At 58.9% G+C, this 22,185-nt stretch overlaps 1 protein-coding gene across 1 annotated transcript; it reads left to right on the top strand.

Annotated features, from left to right (window-relative positions):
- Positions 1-5,424: 5,424 nt before the first annotated feature.
- PHLDA3 (pleckstrin homology like domain family A member 3) lies at positions 5,425-8,015 on the top strand. The gene is made up of 2 exons (XM_082616094.1): positions 5,425-6,080; positions 7,375-8,015. The coding sequence occupies exon 1, from the start codon at positions 5,649-5,651 to the stop codon at positions 6,018-6,020; it is 372 nt and encodes a 123-aa protein (XP_082472220.1). The 5' UTR covers positions 5,425-5,648; the 3' UTR covers positions 6,021-6,080; positions 7,375-8,015.
- The last annotated feature ends 14,170 nt before the right edge of the window (positions 8,016-22,185 follow it).

The raw sequence follows: 22,185 nt of genomic DNA, 5'->3' as shown, positions 1-22,185 counted from the left end.
TAAGCGCTCTACATCAAAGGGGTGTGGGCAGGTCAGGAGAAGTCTCAGGGAGAGGAGGGCGGCGAGGAACTGTGGACTGAGGTTGCGTGTGTGTGTGTGCGTGTGTGTGTGCGCGCGTGGTGTGTGTGTGTGCGTGTGTGTGGTGCGGGGGAAGCAGGCTGCGAGCAGACCCACCTTCCTGTCCCATCAAGGTGAGGGGAGCTACCAGACCTCAGGGACCTGGGACTGCGAAGCAGACAGGGGAGGAGAAGAGATGCTCCTCTCCTGTCACCAAAGGGGAGACAACCGATCCCCCCAGAAACCGGCCAGACTTTCTTACAAATCTAACACGGGCTGGGCAGCCTTCGTTTTATGGGACCAGGAAACTGAGGTCAGAGAGGGGACAGACTTGTCCCAGGTGTCATGGAGCTGAGGCCCCGTCTCCCGGCTCAGTGCTCCGTCCTCCACACCGGTGGTTTGGGCGCATCAAAATCACCTGGAGGGGGGCTTCCCTGGTGGCGCAGTGGTTGAGAATCTGCCTGCCAATGCAGGGGACAGGGGTTCGAGCCCTGGTCTGGGATGATCCCACATGCCGCGGAGCAACTGGGCCCGTGAGCCACAACTACTGAGCCTGCGCGTCTGGAGCCTGTGCTCCGCAACAAGAGAGGCCGCGATAGTGAGAGGCCCGTGCACCGCGATGAAGAGTGGCTCCCGCTCGCCGCAACTAGAGAAAACCCTCGCACAGAAACGAAGACCCAACACAGCCAAAAATAAATTTAAAAAAAAAAAAAAAAAGAATGCAACACAATTCTAAAAGAAAAAAAAATCACCTGGAGGCTGGTTACAACACAGGCCTCAAACCCAGAGTTTCTGACTTGGCAGGTCCAGGGTGGAGCCTGGAACTTGCATTTCCAACAAGTTCCCAGGTGCTGCTGCTGACACACTTGAGAACCGTTGCTCTAGACCCTTGTCCAAGTATGTTCCGTGGAAGCTTCTAGAAAAGCAGAATCTCAGGTGTCACCCCAAACCTACTGAATCAGAATCCGCATTCACAAGATTCCCCAGGTGAACTCTTTGTACCTTGCCGTCTGGAAGCACTGTCTGCACCGCACGGCCTCTTCCTTCCAGGGAGTCCAATCCAGGCAGCCTGGAGGAGCCGTCCAATCCCAGTTGCCAGGGGTCTAGGGGGAACCTGGGGATTCCCGTGTTTCCCAGGGCGGGGGATGGGCGAGCGAGCCACAGGGGTAGGAGGGGGTGCACACCCAGCCCAGGGGCTACTCTGCTGTGGTGCCCACCCCCAACTCCAGGAGGCCCTGCGGTGCCTACCTGGGGAATTGCCAGGCCAGTTTTCTAGCTAGCCCCAGGGATTTTATTTTATTTTAAAAATATACGTAATACACATGTATTTAATGTCATGTATCCACCATTACAGTATCATACAGAATAGTCTCACTGCCTTAAAAATCCCCTGTGACCATCTGGTGGTTATTATTATCATTCTAAATCATATACCTAGACCTCTCCTTATTAGTTCATTCACCCTAGGTAGCGTCTATTGACTCCTGACAATGAAAGAATGGGAAACTCCGCCGTGATCCCTTTTCCTCCTCCCAGTTATTTTCAGTTACATTTCCATTTCATCCACTCACTCAACAATTATGTGCTGAGGCCCCCCTGTGTGCCAGGCAACAGTCTAGGTGCTGGATCTACAAGGGTAAAGAAAACAGATAACACTCCCTGCTGGCATACAGCCTACGTTCTAGTAGAGGAGACATACAATAACTAAGGAAAATATCAAGACTTGTAGATGGTGACACGTGGTATAGAGAAAAGTCAAGCAGGGAAGGGGATGCCGTATGTGTGCCTGTGACTGTGTGTGTGTGTGTGTCTGTGTGTGAGTGTGACTGTGTGTGGGGGGATTTAAACAGGGTGGTGGGGCCGACCTCGCTGAGAAGGCGATGTCTGAGGACAGAGCTGTGTGAGGTAAGGAAACGAACCTAGAGAGGCTGGGGGAGGAGCGGTCCAGGCAGGGAGGAGCCCGTGGCCTTGTGGGCAGGCTGGCGAGGAGACTGGCTGGGGGTGGGGGAGGCGTGGGGTACAGGTCAGGGAGAAAGGGGTAGGCCCCCCAGGCTGCATCACCGAGGGGCCTCAGGCTCTGGAGGATTGCAAGCACAGGGGTGATCCTCCCTTCAGTTTAAATTTGTACCATGTTAATATACATTCTCTTTGTAAATATGATCTTCAATGCTTGTCCTATGGACTGAGCCTCACAATGAATGAACACTAAAGCGAATTTATAATAAGATTAAGTAAACATTGTAGAAAACAGCAGAGATTTTACTCTTTGAGCCTCTCTGGGCCCCGTCCATCCCATCCTGTTCCCATCTTCCTTTCTACCCCGTCCCAGGCAGCCACCTGGAGTGGACCGGGCGCCTTATTCCCCACTAGGGAGGCTCAGAGCACCTCCAGCCCGCTGCTCCCTGGGACCATTTTGCAGTCCAGCCCATTCCAGCTGGATGCAGACGGACTGACGGTGCAGACCAACTTCCCTGGGAGGGTGGGTGCAGGGGGCAGAGGGAAGAGCCAGCCCCGGTTCTGTCTAGCAGTCCCCTGTGGAGTCAGCAAGTCCATTAGAATTGAGTGAGTGTCTCCGGGACTCAGCACTGCCCCAGCCAAGCCCCAGAGGCTGAGTGAGAGCTCCATTCCTGGGGGCAGTGTACCCAGGGACTTGGTACCCAGGGGCCGTGTTCCCTGGGGGTGGGGTACAGATGCCCTGGCAGGCAGGGAGCGCCAGCACTAGCCCCCTGCACCCTGCCCCTCTAGATCCTTCTGAGGCTCAAGTAATCCAGCTTGAGCCTGAGTCTCTCCCAGATGGGGCCACCAGGCAGACACCAGTCTGGGGGAAAGGTTTAGAATGAACCATCTCCCCTCGTCCCCGGGGGTGGGGGTGGGGGGCAGGACTCCCAGGTTCCAAGGACCTACACAGGACACCGGGGAGACGTGAGGCTGGGAACCGGACATTTAATTGGTAACGACCTTTCCAGCAATAGAGTATGCCCTGCTGAATTTCCTCCCATGGCCTCCCCTTTACCCAGTGCTTCTGTCTTTTTTCGGCCATTCTCCTATGTCCAAAAGCCTGGCACCCCTCCAGCCAGGAAGCTGAAGAGGACAGTGTGGGTGGCTGGTTCATGTCTAAAAGGAACACTGTGTACCCAGATGCTTACAGAGAGGTGGCGTGATGTCAGCAAAAGATCCTGGGTCCTCTCAGCCACCACACAATCTCATCCTAGCTTTGCCATTTACAAAGCTGTGTGACCTCATCTAGGTTGCTCGGCCTCTCTGATCTCATCTGCCACGAGACTCAAAAACACGTGAGAGCGCTCTGTAAACTTTCCAAGCCTATACGTTTGTGAATTCACCTGGGTCTAAAGAGAGCACCAATGTGTGCCAGGCCCGGAGGAGGAGGAAACGACAGCGATAAAACAGTCAGGAACAGAGCTGGTCTGGAGCCCTGTTTCCTCAGTAGGATTCTGGATCATGCAGGACTGTGCTGGGTTGGTGCACTCAGGAGATGCCTATGGAGGGATGGAGTAGGGGGCGTGGGTGTTGGAGGCTGGAGAGAGGGCCACAGGAGGGCATGGTTGGCGGGCAGGCTGAGACCTTGGGGGTCCCTAAGGCAGGGCTGCGGGCCCCTTGAGTTCCCTCCACGGCCGCCCTCTGGAGCTGTCTATCTGGTTGCCTCTCTTCTCTCATGGCCTGACCACTCCCTCCCGTGGAGGGGCCTTCTGGGAGTTAGGAGGGTTAGCTGGCCCACGTGTGCGTGCGTGCATGTGTACGCGTGTGTCTCCTGCAGCACACGGGCTGCAGAGCTGTGGGTGGGAAGATGAGAGCTCCTGACTTGGGTGCTGCCGGGGAGGGCGCCCTCCCCTCCACACTGGACCCTCTCTGTGCCCCTTAGGCTCCACATCAGTGGGCAGGAGGGTGGAAACACAGGGTGTGGGTACAAAGAGGCCTTATTACTATCATTATTATGGGAATAAATCATTATTCCCATAATAAACTATTACTAACATGTATATTGGTCCCTAAGAAATGGGAAGTCCTGGAGGAGCTGACCAAGATGGGGCAGCATTAGGACCCAGGGAGCCGTCTCCCAGTGCCGGGCCGGGGTCCTCATCGTCCTCTAAAGTCAGTAAAACTGGGGGAAGGGGTGGAATAATTCTTTTTTTCAATTATTTATTTATTTTTTTGGCTGTGCCTCATGGCTTGCGGAATCTTAGTTCCCGGACTGGAGCCCTCAGCAGTGAAAGCTCGGAGCCCTAACCACTGGACCAGCAGGGAATTCCCTGGAATAACATTTCCTGAGACTCTGAGAGTTACCAGGCTCTGTCCTGGGCTTTTCACAAATGTAATCTAACTTATTCACTAGAGCTCGTGAGATAAGAATCAATTAATCCTCCCATTTGACAGATGAGGAAACTGAAGGATGATGAAGTTGCCTGAGGTGGGCGGGACACAGCCACCAAGGCGGAAGGGTTGAGGTTGGAACCCAACTCTACAGAGCTGGTATCTTTACACCATACTCTCCAGGCAGAAAAGGGGGGGGAGCCTTCATCCCGCCCCCTCCTTCCGTCTTCAGCTCAGCATCCGGGGAAAAGTCCCTTCTTGTGGAGGCGCAGGATGGAGGGAGGTTGACTGAATCTACGGAGGGGAAGCAACAGGCCCGGTCGCGCTTGGCCTGGGGCTGACTCCACCAGGCACGGTCTAGGTGGGCTGAACTGCAGGCCCCTCCAGTGTGTGCCCAGGATGCAGGCAGTGCCATTGCCAGGTGATCCGTGGGGGGCGGGCCCCTCCTCCTCCACCGCGGGGAGGGGAGGCCGAGGCACCTCAAGGTTCTGCTTTCCTCAGCCGCACTGGATGGGGGCAGGCGCAGGACAGTGGGTCGTCCAAGCAGAGACAGCTGTGGGCAGCCTGTCTGGGGCCCAAACCGAAAAATCTGCAGATGGGGGAGGAACCCAACTTAGGCTTGATCCCCCCCTTCCCCCGCCCCAACCCCAGGACCGGCCTCATTTTTCTGATTGCGCAACGCCAAGGGGGAGCTGGTCAAGCTAGGAGAGGGGGCAGAGGCTGGGGGCCAGGACTGCCGCGGCCTGGGAAGCTCCAGCAGCTGTCTGGCAACCCACATCCCGTGCGAGTCCCAACCGGTGCCAGTGCGCGACCACGGAGCAACCCCCCTCCCCCCCAAGCAGCGACCCCCTCACGTCTGGAAGACGCCCCCTCCTCCTCCCCCTCACTATCCCCCCCTGAGTCCAAGGCCTGGAGGAGCTGTGGTCCCCAGAAACGGCAGACAGGAGGCCTGAAGGCGCCCCGCCCCCGGGCGCGCAGGGGAGAGGAGCGAAGGGGAGGGGAGGAGAGGGGAGGGCCGGCCGGGCAGGAATGCTCCGCGCAGGAGGCGGGAGGCGGGCGCGGGACATGTGAGGGCACATCCCGCGAGCTGCCGCCCGACGCGCAGACGGCCCGGGGAGCGAGCGGGCGAACGGCCGAGAGCGGGCGGGAGGGCGCGGAGCAGCGGCGGGGGCCGAAGCCCGGCGCGGGAGGCACCGGGCGCGCCGGCCGGGCCGCAGGGAGACCCGGCGGGGCGCGCCGCGGCCCCGGCCCCGCGCGCTCCCATGACGGCGGCCGTGCTCCGGGAGGGCGTGTTGGAGAAGCGCAGCGGCGGGCTGCTGCAGCAGTGGAAGCGCAAGCGCTGCGTGCTCACCGAGCGCGGGCTGCAGCTCTTCGAGGCCAAGGGCGCGGGCGGCCGGCCCAAGGAGCTCAGCTTCGCCCGCATCAAAGCCGTGGAGTGCGTGGAGAGCACCGGGCGCCACATCTACTTCACGCTGGTGACCGAGGGCGGCGGCGAGATCGACTTCCGCTGCCCGCCCGAGGACCCCGGCTGGAACGCGCAGATCACCCTGGGCCTGGTCAAGTTCAAGAACCAGCAGGCCATCCAGACCGTGCGCGCCCGGCAGAGCCTCGGGACCGGGACCCTCGTGTCCTAGACCGCAGGCTAACGTCTTCGCTTCCCGCGGCCATGGACGCGGTGTCGTGGGTCGTGTCAGGTGAGTTCTTGGGGTCTGAGCCCTCCTTCCCTCTTGCCCTCCCGTCTCCTCTTTCCCCTGCGGATGAAATGCCCTCCCGCCCACCCCCACTCCAGCATGCCTCCTCAAAGCTGGCCGTCCTAGGGCCAGTGGGGAGGGAAAGCCCAGGAGTCGACCCTGGGTGCCTGGGCCTGGGGCCAAGAGCCGGCCTTCCCCCTGGGGCGCCGGGCAGGGGTCCTGAATGTGCCCGCAGTGCCTGAGAGGAAGATGGGCAGGATAAGCACCACCCTCCCCAGGTTGGTTCTGCCCTGACTCAGGTGGAAGAGGCTGGCATAACAGACCTTCAGGCGGCTGGGCCTCTACCCCCACCAAGGCAGGGCTCCTGGGCTGTGGCTTTCAGGGAGCTGGGGAGGGCGGAGGGGGGATGAGCTTGCCCCCCACCCCTTTCTGCTGTGATGACGCTTGTCCTGGAGCCTGACTGTGGGATTGAGGCAGGAAGACAGCCTCCCTCAGTGGCAGGGTTCTCAGGGTTGGGACCAGAACCAAGGAGTCATAGTTCCCATGGTGGGACCTTGGTGGGAGCTGGGATGTGCCTGGGAGCTCCACTCCCTGTTCTCAGTGGTGGGTTCTGGGTCCTAGGGCTGAAATGTGGGGAAACCAGGAGATGCGCAGACCAGGCCATTGATGCCAAGGAGGGTGGGCCTGTCCACCTGCCCCAGAGTGCCCGCCATGCTGGCTGGGCCGAGAAGGGAAGCTGGAGGAGGGGGTGGGGGCGGGTTTGTGGTCAGCAAGGCCCAGGGGAGGGCCCAGGAATAGAACCTAGAAACCGTGGCTCCTGGCACTGCGCCCTCTTCCCCAGATGCCGCTCCCTCCCGGGGGAACCGGGCGCAGGTTGAGGAAGGATCTAGTTGTCATTTCTCCCGTGGAAACCTGTATCCCCCTCGCCCCAGTACCACCACCCTCCTGACTCTCCCTGTCCTGCAGCTTCTCACTTCACCAAGCAGGGTCCATTGAGCCTGGTGGTCGGTGCTGCACACCCCCGGCCCTCCTGTTAACTGCCTCTCGTGGGGCAGTGAGGGGTCACTGAGGGGCCAGGCAGGAGGCAGACCTGCTGTCCTTAGAGCTGATCCTCTTTGATCCCCCAGGCCTCAGAGGCCGGGAGGAACAGCTTCCTGCAGTGATCACAGGGTGTTGTACAAATGCTGGTTTCTCCTGAAATGTTGGAGCAGGTTGGGAAGCTCTGGTACAAACAGCTACTGTGGATACTCACCGCCCCAGTGTCTGCCCTGCCCTGACTGCTGTTCTTTCTCGCCAGCTTCCATGCCCCCTTTGGCTCGCGGGGCGTGACTGTGCTCCATTTGGTGAGGTAGAGGCCGTGGACGCGTGGAGGAGGCGTTGGAGCGTAAGGGGCGGCCGGGGCCGGGGAGCAGGTCAAAGGCCCCAAGGGGCTGAGGATGAAGATCCAGCCCCCAGGTACTCAGACTCTCGCTCAGGACCTTCCGGCCACCGGCCTGGCCTCCGAGATCGTGATGGAGAGCTGGCATCCAAGCCCCCTCCCGCCACGGCCCTGCGTCTCTTCTGCAGACTGCTAATCAGCCCCCTGGCTTGGTGCCATGCCTGGAGGAAGGCAGTCCCCCGGGGGCGCTGAGCCAGCGCCCCAGGACTCGGGAGGCCAGGCTGGCGCTCAGAAGAGGAACCACCTGGGCTCGCCTCTGGATTTACTTTGGCGGGGGTAGCTGATGGGTCTGAGGCCCACACCTGGGGGTCATCTGCTGCTTGGGTCCTTCTGGGACCCCCACCCATCCAGGCCTCTCTTTGCACAGTTCTTCCCCCCTCCTGCCCCTCTTCCCCCACTGCGGTACTAGGCCTGGAGGTGGCGGGGTGGTGAGGGGGTCAGCCATTACCATTTCACACCCGTCCACAAATGCAGATGCCCTGCAAAGGGCAGTGACCACACTGTTTGCTTGCTGAGTGGAATTCTTTGCCCGCCGCTAAGACCTGGTGCTTGGAGCATCTGTGTCCTCACCCCACTTTCCCAGTCCACACCCCATCCTGAAATCTCCAGCCTGGGGAGGGAGAGACCCTGCAACCCAGGGGACATGGACTCAGAGGTCCTAGGGGAGGGACCATGAGGCCTGCACGGGCCCACTCGGTCTCGAGAGATGCCCCTCTGCCTGCTCTCCTGGGGGCGCGGCTCTGCATTCTGGGTAGGGCCTGTCTCTGTCATTTACACACTTGGGCCTTGTACGTTAACACCGTTAAGTCTTCTCTACGGGATGGTTGAAAAGGAATACTTTGAGCAGTGGGGAAACCGAGGTACAGAGACACAGCTGTCCTGAGTTACACAGAAACTGCTGATGGGGTAACCCACGTCCGGCCTCCCCTGTTGCCAAGCGGTGGCTGCTTGAATGTCCCCTGCAGCAAGTCGGGCTCCCTCAGTGCTTCCACCCTGTTTGGTCCCCATCAGATTCCTCCTCCTGTCCGATCACGATCTCTGTCCTTTGTCCCCGTCCCTCAGAGTCCTGTGCGGCTTCTTGCTTATCTGATATGTGAACTACATCTTACAATCAAATGAGAACTTACAAGCTACCAAGGAATTTTTACAGATATCTCATTTACGATCTCCTTAGGCTGCATACCCAGCCCACGATGGCAAATAAGCATCACCGTCTGTGCCAGCTAGTGTGCTGTGATCAATTGGTGATGTCTGCCATGAGCTTTGGGAGGAAGGTGGGGAGGTTGGCAGCTCTTGTTTATATGTGTGGGGAGAGCATGGTGTCTGCCACTGTTTCCTTGATTCAAGCTACATGAAAGGCTTAGCTTCTCCATCCTGCTCTAAAACAGCAGCCTCTAAACTAGAATCATAAATAAACAAACAAACAAATAAATAAAACAATCCTTGCTCTTTCCACCGAGCCCAAAGGTGACTTTGATGGTGATGGTGATGGTGAGGATTCAGGGAGGCGTCCAGACACTCAGACATGGGAACGTGTTTGTGCGCAGGTGGAACCGGGGTGCAGGACACACTCATCCAGCAGACATGCCAGTGCGTCTGGCAGCCAGGGGCTGCACTGGGTGCTGGGGCGTGGAGATGAAGAAACACCTGATCCGAGCCCAGAGCCCAGGGCGAGGAAGTGCCTGCTGTGCCAGTAGAGGGGTGTGAGCAGCCCAGGCGGTGTCCTTCTGCCCGGCACGGTCCGGTCCTCAGCGGAGCTCGCAGGGGTGGTTCCGGAGCTTGGCAGCTCAGGACAGCAGGGGGCACAGCCAGTGTGGGATGTCTGCGGGGGCACACGCAGTACAGGGGGAGAGTGGGCTCCCAACTCCTGGCCCTCCCTGATTTTGGGGAACAGCCAGCCCTGTTGGTTCTAAGTATGCTTTGGTTCCTATCCAAACCCAGCTTCGGCTGTTCCCCTTGCTAGGAGGTCCCAGCCCCTGTAAGGGGGGTGCTGCTGCAGGACCCCAGCACAGACCCTCAAACAGACTCTCAGCAGACACTAGTGCCGGTGGCGGGTGTTGGGATGGGGACGATCACTCGAGCCCCGTAGCTGCTTGGAGGCGCCAAGAACTCACAGCACGGGGATCGGGGCTTGCACAGTGAGTTTCATTTTTTAAAAGATATGTGACCTCTCTGGGGTGTCTCTCTGCTTCCTGGGATCAGGGGTGTCTTCGTCACTCTGGCAACTGAGTTTGGGACAAGGAGCACGGGCCCTCACCCCAGGAGTGCTCGGCTGGACCACAGAGCAAGGTCAAGGTCTTCTGGGGGCACAGGGGCCCCAACAGTGCCAGCAGACATGCACGAGATGGAAAAACTTCGCTCATTTGGGGCCCCGAGGACGCCGTAAGGCCAGGGCGGGGCAGTCGCCACCATCTTTCCATTTGCCTCGGCAGCCACGGCTCACCCCTGCCTGATCTCTGAGTCATCAATGGGAAAATGAGATGGGGCAAGTCCCAGCCTGGCGGCAGCTGGGAATCCACTGAGGCTGGGTGGGGAGGCGGGGGAGAAGGGCCCGGTTGGCTCTAGTCAGGTGAGCTGGGCTGAGAGCTGAGGCTTTGGCAAGAGCCAGCCTGTTGCAGGGAATGGGGACGAGTGCAAAGAGCTGCCGGAAGCAGAGGGTCTACAGCAGGAGGGAGTGGGCATCGCGCCTGTGACCCTGGAGGCTGGCCTTTCCCGGAAGCTGGGGTGTAGAGGCACCTTGGCGGCCGCCCCACCAGGCCCGGGTGCAGGGACCCCGGCAAGATTGATTCGCTGTGCGCAGAGCTGCCAGGAGGCTGTACGTGAGCCCCAGCTGACCTCCTCCCAGCCACCTGAGTGTCCCGCCCGCCCAGGACGCAGTTCATCCTCCGGATTAAAACCTCCCGAGGTTTCCCCGGCGCACAGGGAGGAAGTCCCAGCTCCCAGGAAGTGTGCCCTCCGAGGTCAGGGCTCTTTCCAGTGTCCGTCCCCACAGTCCCCAGCCGGGACCCCTGCATGGGAAGCGCCAGGTCCCAGAACTGGCTGGGGGCCTTTGCTCACCCCCCGCCCCCCGCCATGGGGAGCCTCCCCGCTCAGTCCAGGCCAAGGAACTGCTGCTCCCTGCTCCTCAGCCACGGCTCTCCCGTCACCACACTGCCCGGCGACAGCCGGTCACTCCCGTCACTTGTATGTTCCTGCTGCCCCCGAGTCCCTGGGACAAGGCAGGCGATTCATCCTCACGATGGCAAACGGTAACCGAGCTTGCTCCGTGGGCACTGGGGGTCATGGAACGTCCAGCCGCTGAGGTTGTGGATTAGGTCTTACATTCAGAAACTGAGGCCCAGAGAGATTATGTGACTTGTTAGGAGTCACACAGCGGCCAACTGGCAGAGGGGCCAGGATTCGACTGGGCAGTGGGCCTCTAGGTGTATTGTCTGAATCCACACCAGGCGAGTACTTCTCACAGGATGAGCGGGTGAGTGACAGGGTGAGTTTGCCCGCGATTTCCTGGGAGAAGGGAGCTCACAGGCGGGCACTGAGGCCTGGGGGCCGCGTGAGGGCCAGAAGGGACCCTCCACAGAGTCAGGTGGAGGAGGCTGCAGGGGTGGAGGGGTGACTGCAGCCAGGCCTTGAGACGGGAGGAGACACAGCGAGGTGTCCCCGGGTTGGGAGGATCTGTGGGTGCCCACAGGATCAAGGTTGGGGCAGGATCCCCTGGAACAACGGAGGGACCCCGGGTCGGGGGAGGGGCATGAGAACGCTGGGGACAGTGCCGGTCCTGTGTTGGCCCAAATGCTGTTTGTCTCATCACCTGGGTACAGGGACCCCATCCTGCAGGGACAAGGGCTCTGGGCTCAGCAGATGTGACCCCATATGGCAGCACCCTGGTCCCAGAGCCCCACAGGTAGGGCTCAGCCCCCTGCTGGGGTGACCGACCATCCCGGCTTGCCTGGGACTCTCCTGGTTTTAGCACTGAAAGCTCTGTGTCCCCAGAAGCCCCTCACTCCTGGGCACTCTGGGACCGTTGGTCACCCCGCTCCCAGCCCTGCCCAGGGTCAGGAAGCCTGGCCTCTCCCACCCTCCCCATCTCAGCAGTCAGCTCCGCCCACAGCCCTCGGCCCTGAGAAGGAACCATGCAGAGTCCCGGGCTGTGAGCTACTGTGCGATGGCCCATGGGCTCCTCTGACCCCTACGCTGGCGCCAACAGACTTTCCTGCCGTCCTCAGAGGACGGTCAGGTCCCGGCTGCAGGGAGGAAGGAGAACCAAGTGTCCTCCGGGCTCTCCAATCAGCTCCACACCTGCCGCACCAGTGCCGCGACTGCGCCACCTGCCAGGTACTGGAGCCAGAGCAGGCGGACTGAACGGCGAGGAGGGCTGTGTGGCGGGGGCAGAGCTCTGGGGGTGGGGTGGGATGCAGGGAACGTTCCCGGTGGTCCTTCCAAGGGGGTTAGGGGTCTGACTCTCAGGGGGCGGAGAATGCACAGGGGGAAGACCTGGCCTGGGCCAAGTTGCCAGGGCTGGAAAAGGTGAGGTGGCACAGAGCCTGGGAGCACAACAGGTGAGCACAGAGGAGGTGGCTGACTTGGAGCCCCCCGCCGTGATCTCCGCTTCTCTCTCCAGGCAGGGGGGAGCCCATCTCAAAGCCGCTGTTCTTATACACACACACCTTTATTTTATTACATTGAAGAAAAATGTGAAAGGACAGAAAATTATAAAGAGGGAAACAAATATCATCTCTGTGTTCCCATCTTTGAGATAATCTTTGCTAGCATTTTGGTATATTTCCTTCTACATTTACTCCTATGCAAATATATATGTAATATATAATTATATATGATTTGTAATACGTAATTATTTTTCACACATGGGTCACTATGTGTATTATATCTTGATTTTGTTTGTTTGTTTGTTTTTGGTACACGGGCCTCTCACTGTTGTGGCCTCTCCCGTTGCGGAGCACAGGCTCCGGACGCGCAGGCTCAGCGGCCATGGCTCACGGGCCCAGCCGCTCCGCGGCACGTGGGACCTTCCCGGACCGGGGCACGAACCCGTGTCCCCTGCATCAGCAGGCGGACTCTCAACCACTGCGCCACCAGGGAAGCCCCATGCAGATTCTTTAGGAGAGTTCTTAGAGCGGCACGGCTGGACCCGCTGAAGAACAGGGTGGGTGCCGGTGAGCTGCTTCAGAAGGGCTGGTGGTCGCAGAGGAGGGAGACCTGGGGGCAGGGAGATGGGTGTGGGGAGCCGTGGGGGGACTGGGGGGGTCAGGGAGACGGTGGTGAGACAGCAGCCGTTTAGGAAATGCCCGTGTGGGCAGTGACTTAGGTCACCTACGTGCAGGTGTGCAGGTGGCCGCTGACCACCAAAGCGCTAATCACAGATGCGAGTGGGAATCCTGCCGTGTCTTTCTGGCTACGCTACTTGGCTCCCATTAAAACGGAGACGATGATGGTCTACTTCCTGGATCACTGTGAGATGTGGTGGAGAGAGTGCCTGTAAAGGACACAGCACACAGGTGGTACACATGGCCATCTGTGAGCACAGCCGCGTAGAGATCCTCCCCGCGACCTTGCCCGCCTGATCCCCATCTGGGGGCAAGCCGCGTGTAATTAATGTACTCAGGACCAACATTGAGCCCTCGGGGTGCGGCCTAAATTACACACAGACTCTGCCAGACTTACCTCCTGTCCAGACGAGGAAGTGCCACCAGGAAGAGTGGAAGCAGGGGCCCAGGGTGGGGGGACCCAGGCTCTTCCCACTGCCCCCGGGGCCCCCTTGGTTAACAGGAGTCTGGAGAGAGAGAGCAGGTCAGGATCCGTCAAGATTCCTCGTCATTAGACTGAGCTGCGCCGCCACGATCCCCACCGGGCTGCGCTCCAGTGGCCCAGAGCCCTGCACACACACGCACACACGCACGCACACGCACACACACACGTGCACATGCACGCCTGTCCCCCTGCCCGGGGACACCACGGGCACAGGAACTTACCCACCACGCCTGAGTTCCCAGAGCCTGTCACCCACCAAGCCCACAGGAGAGGGCAGAATGGGACCCAGGCCAGCCCTGGGAGCCTTGGCTGGTGCCCTGTGGCGAGGGAGGTGGGCCTCCGCGCTAACAAGATGGATAAAAGGACAAACGGAGCTCAGAAAGCGGTTCGAACAGCAGCAATTAGTTATACTTGACTGGGGTGTTCGGGGCAGCCGTTTGGAGCTTTCAGCTATTTGTGCAAAGGGAGACGTCAGACACCATGCTTTCCCCACTTCCAAACCGCGAGTGACAACATGCATTCCCCCCTCCCGTGGGTCCAGCCACAATGGTCTGTTTCTCCAGCAAGCCCCCTCCCAGCAAGGTCTCTGAGGAGCCCTCCCCCATCCTCTAATCCTTGTCCTCACCCTGTGTTTCCACCCAGGCCTCTGAGTCTCAGGAACCTTCAGATGTGATCTTACCACAACAGCCCGTGATGCTGGACGATTTCCTGATAGATGACGTGGTGGGTCTTGGGTTGGGGGAGAGTAAGCGCTTGGGGTGCAGGAAACGCAGGGCTGCTGTGCGGGCCTCGGGGCTTGGGGCCCAGGCGTCTGGTGGAGATCCAGTGAGTGGAGTCTGCTGAGTGGTGTCTTACACACACACACACACACACACACACACTCTCACACACGGCGAGCTCCTATGCGTTCACTTAGCCTCAGAGGTCAGGGTCCTGGCTGCAAGGGCGACCTCATTCCTCCATTTCCTGTGTCTTCCTCAGACTGGCGCTTGCCTTGTGCTTTTCTTTGCCAGATTCCATCTTTATCAAATACTCCCTGCAGAAGGGGGCCCACGTGGGCAGGTGTCCTCGGCCACACTCTTACTGCCTGGGGCCGGTTTTCACAGATGTAGACAGAGCAATAATCCTCTCTTTCTCCAGGGACACTGTGCGAATAAATAAGGTCAGGACACACAAGTGGGCACATAGTAAAACGTAAACTCCTGGGCCGCACTCGGGCCGGACGTGGGTTCCCTGAGGTCTGCTCTCTGCCTGGCAGCCCTTCTGCTCTGGTTTCTCAGTCGACCGCCACATTCTTCTTGAGCCCCGCGCTCCCGCTGACCTCGCTGGTCCCCGCTGCTCCTCTGAGACCCAGTTTGGGAGTCCCAGTGGCAGGCAGACCCTAAGCAGCCCCCATTGTCTCCGCCCCCTGCAGGACTTGTGTGGACCCCGCCCCTCGAGAGCGACTGGCCTGGTGAGTGGATGGGTTGTCACGTCTGCAATTAGGGCCACGGAAGATCCTGACGCTCGTCCCGCTCATTGCGGTGCTCTCCCTGCCTCCTTTCGATGAAGGAAACGTCCGTGTTGGACGGGCCCACGTGGCAGGACTGAGAGTGGCCTTTTTTTTTTTTTTTGGCGGTACGCGGGCCTCTCACTGTTGTGGCCTCTCCCGTTGCGGAGCACAGGCTCCGGACGCACAGGCTCAGCGGCCATGGCTCACGGGCCCAGCTGCTCCGCGGCACGTGAGATCTTCCCGGACCGGGGCATGAACCCGTGTCCCCTGCATCGGCAGGCAGACTCCCAACCACTGCGCCACCAGGGAAGCCCGAGAGTGGCCTTTGACCAATGGCCCACAGGGACCTGGGTCCCAGCAACAACCATGTGAGTTTGGAAGCAGGTCCCTCCTGGTCAGACCTTGAGATGAGACCCCCTCCTGGCCGACAACTTGATTGCTGTCTGTGAGACACACCCTGGAGGGTGTGCCCAGGAGGGAAGAAACTGAGGCACAGAGCATGGTCTCATATCCTTAGCATCGTATCCTCACCCAGCAAGGGAGGCCCGGAGTCTGAACTTCCAGACCAACTTCCCTGCTGCCAACGGCTGTCCTCACATGAAGGGAGGTCGGGACAGACAGAGCCAGCCCTGCCTTCCCGTCCTGGCATCTCCCTGCTGGCTGCCCCCCACCTCCCCTGGCACCTGCGTGGGAGGCCTGGCCGCAGAGCCGGCCTCTTCTTTTCCTTTCCCTGAGAGCAGCACCTCTCCCCAGGGCAGGTGTGGTAGCCCGGCAGAGGCGGAGGCTGCTAAGTCCCCCGCCAGACCACCCACACCCACGGACACCTGGGTCCCAGGCACATCCTGTGGACGTAACCCTCCCCAGGCCTGCTGATGGCTCCCTGGGCCTGGGTCCCTGCTCACTCATGCGATGCTGGCAAACGGCCCCAGCGCTGTTTCCTGAGGGACTTAAAGCTGCCCACCCTGCCAGAAGCCAGGAAGGGCGCGGGCGCGGCTGGCGGGGACCCTGACAGGAAGGGTGTGCCCCGGGCACATGCGCCTCCTCTTTGGTCACCACCAGCACCCAAAAGGCCTTTGTTCAGGACTGAACTCTGTCGGGCCCTGGGAGGGACTGTGGACCAGCTGGAAGGGCCCGTCCTGGCCCCAGAGTGGGGCTGCTGAGATCTGTTTACCCATCTCCTCCCTCACCAGTGTGTGTCGAGGGAGTTGGCCTTGTGTATCTTTGGCAGATAGTAAATCCTGTAGAGATGACCCGGGTGATGCTGAAGGTTTCCAGCTGTCCCAGACCATTTTCCCTCCCCACCTCTCTGTCGCTGGATCCACTGGGAAAGTTACAATGGTCTGAAGGGTGTGAAAATGCTTCGTGAAGTCGGGACGCGGCCCACCACGGGGATCATTATAATTAGTCTCCGAGGAGCTGCACCAGGACAGCCTCGTCTCCAGGTGGCTGGGGAGGCTGCCTGCTAGCACGTGGACCATAGTGACGGTTTCCCTGCTGTGTGGCTGGTGACCAAGTGTCACGGGGCTCTCATCACTACCATCTTGTTAGATCTTCCCACCTCCTGGAGCAGAGATGAGCCCTTCTCACTCTGCAGATAAAGAAACACACTCCAGAAACGTTGGGTCATTTGCTCAAAATCACGTAGCGCTTGCCTGATGTTGGGTCGGAACAGGGGTCTGTGGGCCGAGAACGGGCTGGGGCTGAGCCGCAAGGGGATGCCGGGGAGCAGCCGGCCGCCGGGAGGGACAGTGACAAACCCTGAACGCCGGGCCAGAGTAAAGGTTGGGAGTTGACGTCCCTGCCTGGGTGACTTAGGTTGGCGGCTGGGCTATAAGTACATTTTACTGAAGGCTAATGAGGGCTGGGACTCTGCTGGGTGCACAGTAGGAACTGTAAATAAGTCAATTAATAAAGCAGCAAAGGAACACAGGTGGAACAGAGGCTGTGAAGACAGTGTGGGAGCTGAGGTTTTCGGAAGGGAAGGGGCCGGGGGCGGAGCCACCACGAGGAACAGAAGTGCTGGCTGGGCCCCGTGCTGGGGTGGGACGGATGAAACCTGGTCCCAGCGCTCCAGGGGGTGGCGTGCGGTGTGAGCAGGCCACGACCGCTTGGCCTGGCCCCATGGCCCTGATCTGCCCTCCCCGGAGTCACACCAGAAAGACAATAGTCCCAGAGAGACTCCTTCTGGGGACAGGACAGGCGGTGCCAGGCTGCCCGGCAGGACAAGGAACCCTTGTGCGCCCTCAGCCCAGATCCTTCTACCCCCCTCCCTGGCCTTGGGCGGTGGTCGGAAGTTCAGATCCTGGGCTGGAGGAGGCTGGGAGCTCACGCCAGGGGCCGGTGCTGGGCCGGGTCCCCTGGAGGTCTGGGGAGCAAGGCGGGGCTGGGCAGCGAGCCGGAGGGGCAGGGGCTGGGTCCTGGTGCGGCTCGAGGGGGCCTGCCTTGACCAGAAAGCAGCCTGATGCTGAACTGTCCAGCCCTTCCTCCTTGGCCCTCACACAATGGCCCTGAGCACAAAGGGGAGGGATGCTTAGTCCCACCTTACAGATGAGAAAACAGAGTTCAGAGAGGTGGAGGGCTCTACCCAAGGCCACCCTGGGGTTCACGCCGGCGCTGGTGCGGGGACAGGACTTGGGTGCGTGTCTGAGTGTATCCAGAGGCGGAGGCCATCTGAAGGGTGGGGAGGGAGCCCTCCTCCCACCCATGGCTCCCTCTGCTTCCCCTGCCGCCTCCACCTGGCCAGGCTTGGCCTCTGGGGCCCAGGCTGAGCCTGCAACACCCCGGAGAGGGGGCCAGGGTCCCAGCCAGACGGCTTTCATTTACTCAGCTTTTCCTTGAAATTCCACACACTCTGGGCGTTTGGCGGGAGCCTGGAATGCTCTTCATCTGAACAATCTGTCTTTCAGGGCGCCTGCATCAATCACCCCATTGTTCCTCCCATTTCCTGGACTGCTCAGGCTGGGGGGCACTCGGCGCTGGTGAGGGGGGCGCCCCCTGGTGTCCCCATCTGCAGGCACTCATTGCAGTGCCGGAGCTGTGCTGCTGACACCAGCCTGAGGGCATCTTCCGACCTCTGGGAGGGGAGAACCCACGACGCAGGCGGTCGGGCGCTTCATGCCGAAGGGGTGCAGCTGTGAGGAAGGACACGCCCCGGGTCCAGGGCCAGGGTGCAGCCTGAACTGCCCCCAACATCTGTTCGGCCTTAGGTGACTCAGCATCCTCTCTGGGCCTTGGGGCCTTAGCTGTAAATGAGAAGCTATCGTGGGGCTGGTGCACATGGGGCTGCAGTGGTGGGCGGTCTGAATCCCGGCTCTGCCACTTGTGGGTCAGGTGTAGCTGTTTGCCTGGATGAGCCTCAGTTTCTTGCTCTGTAAAATGGGCTTAATAACAGTCACTGCTCATTATTTGTGGAATCCGTATTTGCAAATTAGCCCACTTGCTAAAATTTATTTGTAATCCCTGATCACTACTCACGGGGCCTTCATGGTCACTCACGTGCAGGGGGGCGGAAAATGTCACCTGCGGCACATGTTCCCAGCTGATGTTGAGCAAGACGATGTCTGCCTTCTGGTTTCCGTCTCATACTGTAAACAAGTATCTAGTGCCACGTTTTTTGCATATTTGTGATTTTGTTGGTGATTCCAGTGTTTAAAATGGCCCCCAAGCTGATGCTGCAGGGGTCTCTGGTGTCCTGAGCTCAAGGAAGCTGGGACGTGATTTTTGGAGGAAACACGTTAGATGGGCTTCGTTCAGGTGTAAGATCTAGGGCTGTTGGCCACGAGTTCAATGTTAATGAGTCTTCGGTACATGTTAGATAAAGTGTCTTTAAACAGAAATATACATAAAACAAGGTCATGTGTTGACAGGTTGGTGAAACGCTGTGACCAGAGGCCCCCAGGAACCCAGCCCTGTGTGTCCCAGGTGCTGTGGCTAAGGGTTTGTCAGGTGAGAGTTCGGTGATGGTGGAGGTACCTGAAGCTCTGAGGCTTGGCTGTGTCCAGTTGGCCAGTAGCTCTGGTAGTTATTACTGGTCCATGATGCCTGAGTCCACAGATCCTTCTCCTGACCTCTGAGCCTCCTGGGGTGTCAGCTGTCTAGACGTGGGACCACCCGCCTCCCACTGCCAAGGGCACACGTGGGACCTCACCGCCGGCTTTGCTCAGGCTTGGAGCTTCCAGGCAATGCTTACTCCATCTGGTTTCAGCATGAGACCCTCGGAACTCTCGATGCCCACAAAGGCTCTCCTTGGACGTTATCTAATTTCATTCTCGCGACAACCCGTGATGGCAGCTTTTTAAAAAAAATTAATTTATTTTTATTTTTGGCTGCGTTGGGTCTTTGTTGCTGTGCGCGGGTTTTCTCTAGTTGTGGCGAGCGGGGGCTACTCTTCGCTGCGGTGCACGGGCTTCTCATTGCGGTGGCTTCTCTTATTGTGGAGCACGGGCTTTAGGCGCGCGAGCTCAGTAGTTGTGGCTCACGGGCTTAGTTGCTCCGCGGCATGTGGGATCTTCCCGGACCAGGGCTCTAATCCGTGTCCCCTGGACTGGCAGGTGGATTCTTAACCTCTGTGCCACCAGGGAAGCCCCCGTGATGGCAGCTTTGCAGTCTCGGTTTACAAACGAGCCTGAAGTTCAGGGAGCCTAAGTGGCCCGTCCAGGGTCACCTGGTCGGTGGGTCAGCTCTGCAGAGTCAGGAAGTTCCCTCCTCCAGGCTCCCCTGTTAAGACTTTAATGCTCTGGGCATGGTCAGGGCCACACCTGCTCACTGACACTTTAGTGACAATGAAGGCATTGAGGTCCCCAGGAAACTGGCAGAGAGCCACGAGATAAACGTCTGAGCACCCCTCCCTACGCCTCTGCCTCCACCCCGGGCAGGGGGCTCACAGCTCACCCAGGTCACCCCACGACTCTGCCTACCCTTTGCCTGCAGTCCTGGTGGGCTGGGTCTCCAGCCCCACAGTCACCACGGTTACCTTCCTACACGTGCTGTGTAACCCCCCTCCCCCCTCCCACCCATCCATCCCTCCCACGTCTTCTCAGTGAGTTTAGTTTTTATCTGGTTAAATTAAAAGTCTTTATATAATTTGACTATGTAAATACTTTTCACAACAGAGCCGGCATAGTATATTATGATTAATATTCCCTTTTTCCAGCACCATGATTTTCTCTGAAGCTGAGTTCTGCCTTGTTTGCATTTGCTTGGTTGTCTGTGTGTTCACGACTCAATGAGCTTCCGTTTCTCCGGCGGCAGAGAGAACTCAGTTCACAGGAACCCACAGGGGATCTGGGACAGCTTCCTCCTCCCCTCCCCCTCTTTTCTTTTCTTCCATGACTCGCCCGCCCCGCCCCCGCTCTAACCTGTGCTGGTTATGCTGGGCCTCGGCCGCAGCTGCTGGTCACTGGGTACTTCCTCCCCACCCACCTGGGACTTCCCTTTGCCTCTGCCCTAGTGACTCCCTCCCTGTTCCCGGCACCAAGCCCTCCCCTTCTGTGGGTTGTTCCTTCATTTTGGTGAAACCCAGCCTCCAGCAGCTTCTTTTTTTTTTTTTTTTTTTTTTTGCGGTACGCGGGCCTCTCACTGTTGTGGCCTCTCCCGTTGCGGAGCACAGGCTCCGGACGCCCAGGCTCAGCGGCCATGGCTCACGGGCCCAGCCGCTCCGCGACGTGGGATCCTCCCGGCCCGGGGCACGAACCCGCGTCCCCTGCCTCGGCAGGCGGACTCTCAATCACTGTGCCACCAGAGAAGCCCCTCCAGCAGCTTGTTGAGAAAAGAGACACGAGAACTCTGAAGCTTGGCATATTTAAAAACATCTTTCCTCCACCGTCCCGGTCAGTTGATGGTTTGGCTGGGCATCTGAGGCATTCTAGTTGGAAATCATCGTCCCGTAGGATTTTGGAGGCATTTTCTATTGTATTCTGGTTTCTGGTATTGCTACTGAGAGGCCTGTAGCTGCCCAAGTGTTCAGGCTTTTGTGTGTGACCACTTTTCTCTCCGGAGGCTGGTCTCCTGGTCCTCGGGTTTCTGGTCCTCATGGAGCTGGGCTCATCGCTTCAGTTCCGAGAGGTGTGGGCTCAGCATCTCTGGTGACTGTCTCCTAGGCTGTCTGACCCTCCACAGCTCCAAGTAGTAAAATACTGGGCCCCCTGGATGGGCCTTTAATTTTCTTATCCTTCCTGATCAATTTCTTTTTCTACTTTCCAGAAGGTTTCTTCCACTTTCCCACCCAGCCCGTCTACTGAATGCTTTATTGTTGCTATCGTATTGCTAATTTCCGAGAGCTCTTTTTATTTTCCGAATGCTCCTTTCCTTTTTTCTACAGCATTCTCTCCCATTTCACGGACACGGTATCTCCTCAATCTGTTTCTGAAGTTTTGTTCCGTTCCTTGCATTTTGTGCTTACCCCAGATTACTTTTGAATGTTTTAGTTCCCTTCAAGTTAGATGTTTTCCTCAAATATCTGGCGGTCCCTCAATCCATGCATACAAAGGAATCCGAAGCACTCAAAGGCCATTGGAAGCTCTGTGTGTGGGTGCGGCTGGGGTCCTGCGGTCTAACTCCAGGGGTCCCGCGGCCTCACTGCAGGCCTGTCAGACGTCAGTGCTTTCCTCGGGATGGTTGCTTTTCCTGGATCAGAATCTCCACCCTCTTGCCAGGGCGTCTGAGGCTGGCTGCCAGCGTTTCCGGAGCAGAAGTGGGAGGGGTGGCTATTACCGCTCCGTCCGTGAACTGTGCTCCGTCCTCTTGTTTTCGGTGTGATGCCCGTATCCTGAGCTCTGCCTGCGCCTGTGTCATTGACTGTGCCGACACCTGCTGTCTTCCTTGCCTTCCAGGGCATCCTGCTGATCTAGTTCTACCCACATCTCTTTATCTCCTCCTCTGAATTCCTTCCCCTGCCTGCCTTTGCGTGTCCGACCCCTCGGGGTGTCATCCTCCCCCTCCCTCCCCCCTCCCCCTCTTCTCCTATCCCCACACCCTGCCCGTATTCTCCAGGCCTTCGCTGGATGCACTGGTGATTCCCAGTCTGCCTGTCCAGGCACCATGTCCCCCTGGAGCTCTGCACTGGGATATCCACCCCTCCCAGCTACCGGCCAGGCTGCTGGTGCGTCCCCTGAGCATCTTGGGTGCCGTCTGTCCAGTGTGGACCTCGTCAGCTTCCTCCCAAACCAGCTCTTCCTCTGTGATGTACTTCTGCTTCCAGTTTAAGGCACCACACCCATCCTGTCGACTCAGCCAATTGGTCCACATTCTTTCCTTCACCTCCCCACTGCCTCTTTCCCTCACCTCCCAACACACACCGGTCAACAGCTAGAGCTGACGATCATCCTCCTGGATCTATGTTGCTCATAAAAAAATGTTGTCTGCCATTCCGGTAACAGCAGCCACTGCAGCCGGGCCCCCAGGCTGCGCCCTGA

Source organism: Mesoplodon mirus (assembly GCF_964341445.2).
Source record: "Mesoplodon mirus genome assembly, chromosome: 3".
NCBI lineage: Eukaryota > Metazoa > Chordata > Mammalia > Artiodactyla > Ziphiidae > Mesoplodon > Mesoplodon mirus.
This window is presented reverse-complemented; position numbering and strand designations above follow the sequence as displayed.

What these genes read in the sequence shown, in the direction of transcription:
- PHLDA3 (XM_082616094.1), top strand. Translation starts at nt 5,649, where the DNA reads ATGACGGCGGCCGTGCTCCGGGAGGGCGTGTTGGAGAAGCGCAGCGGC.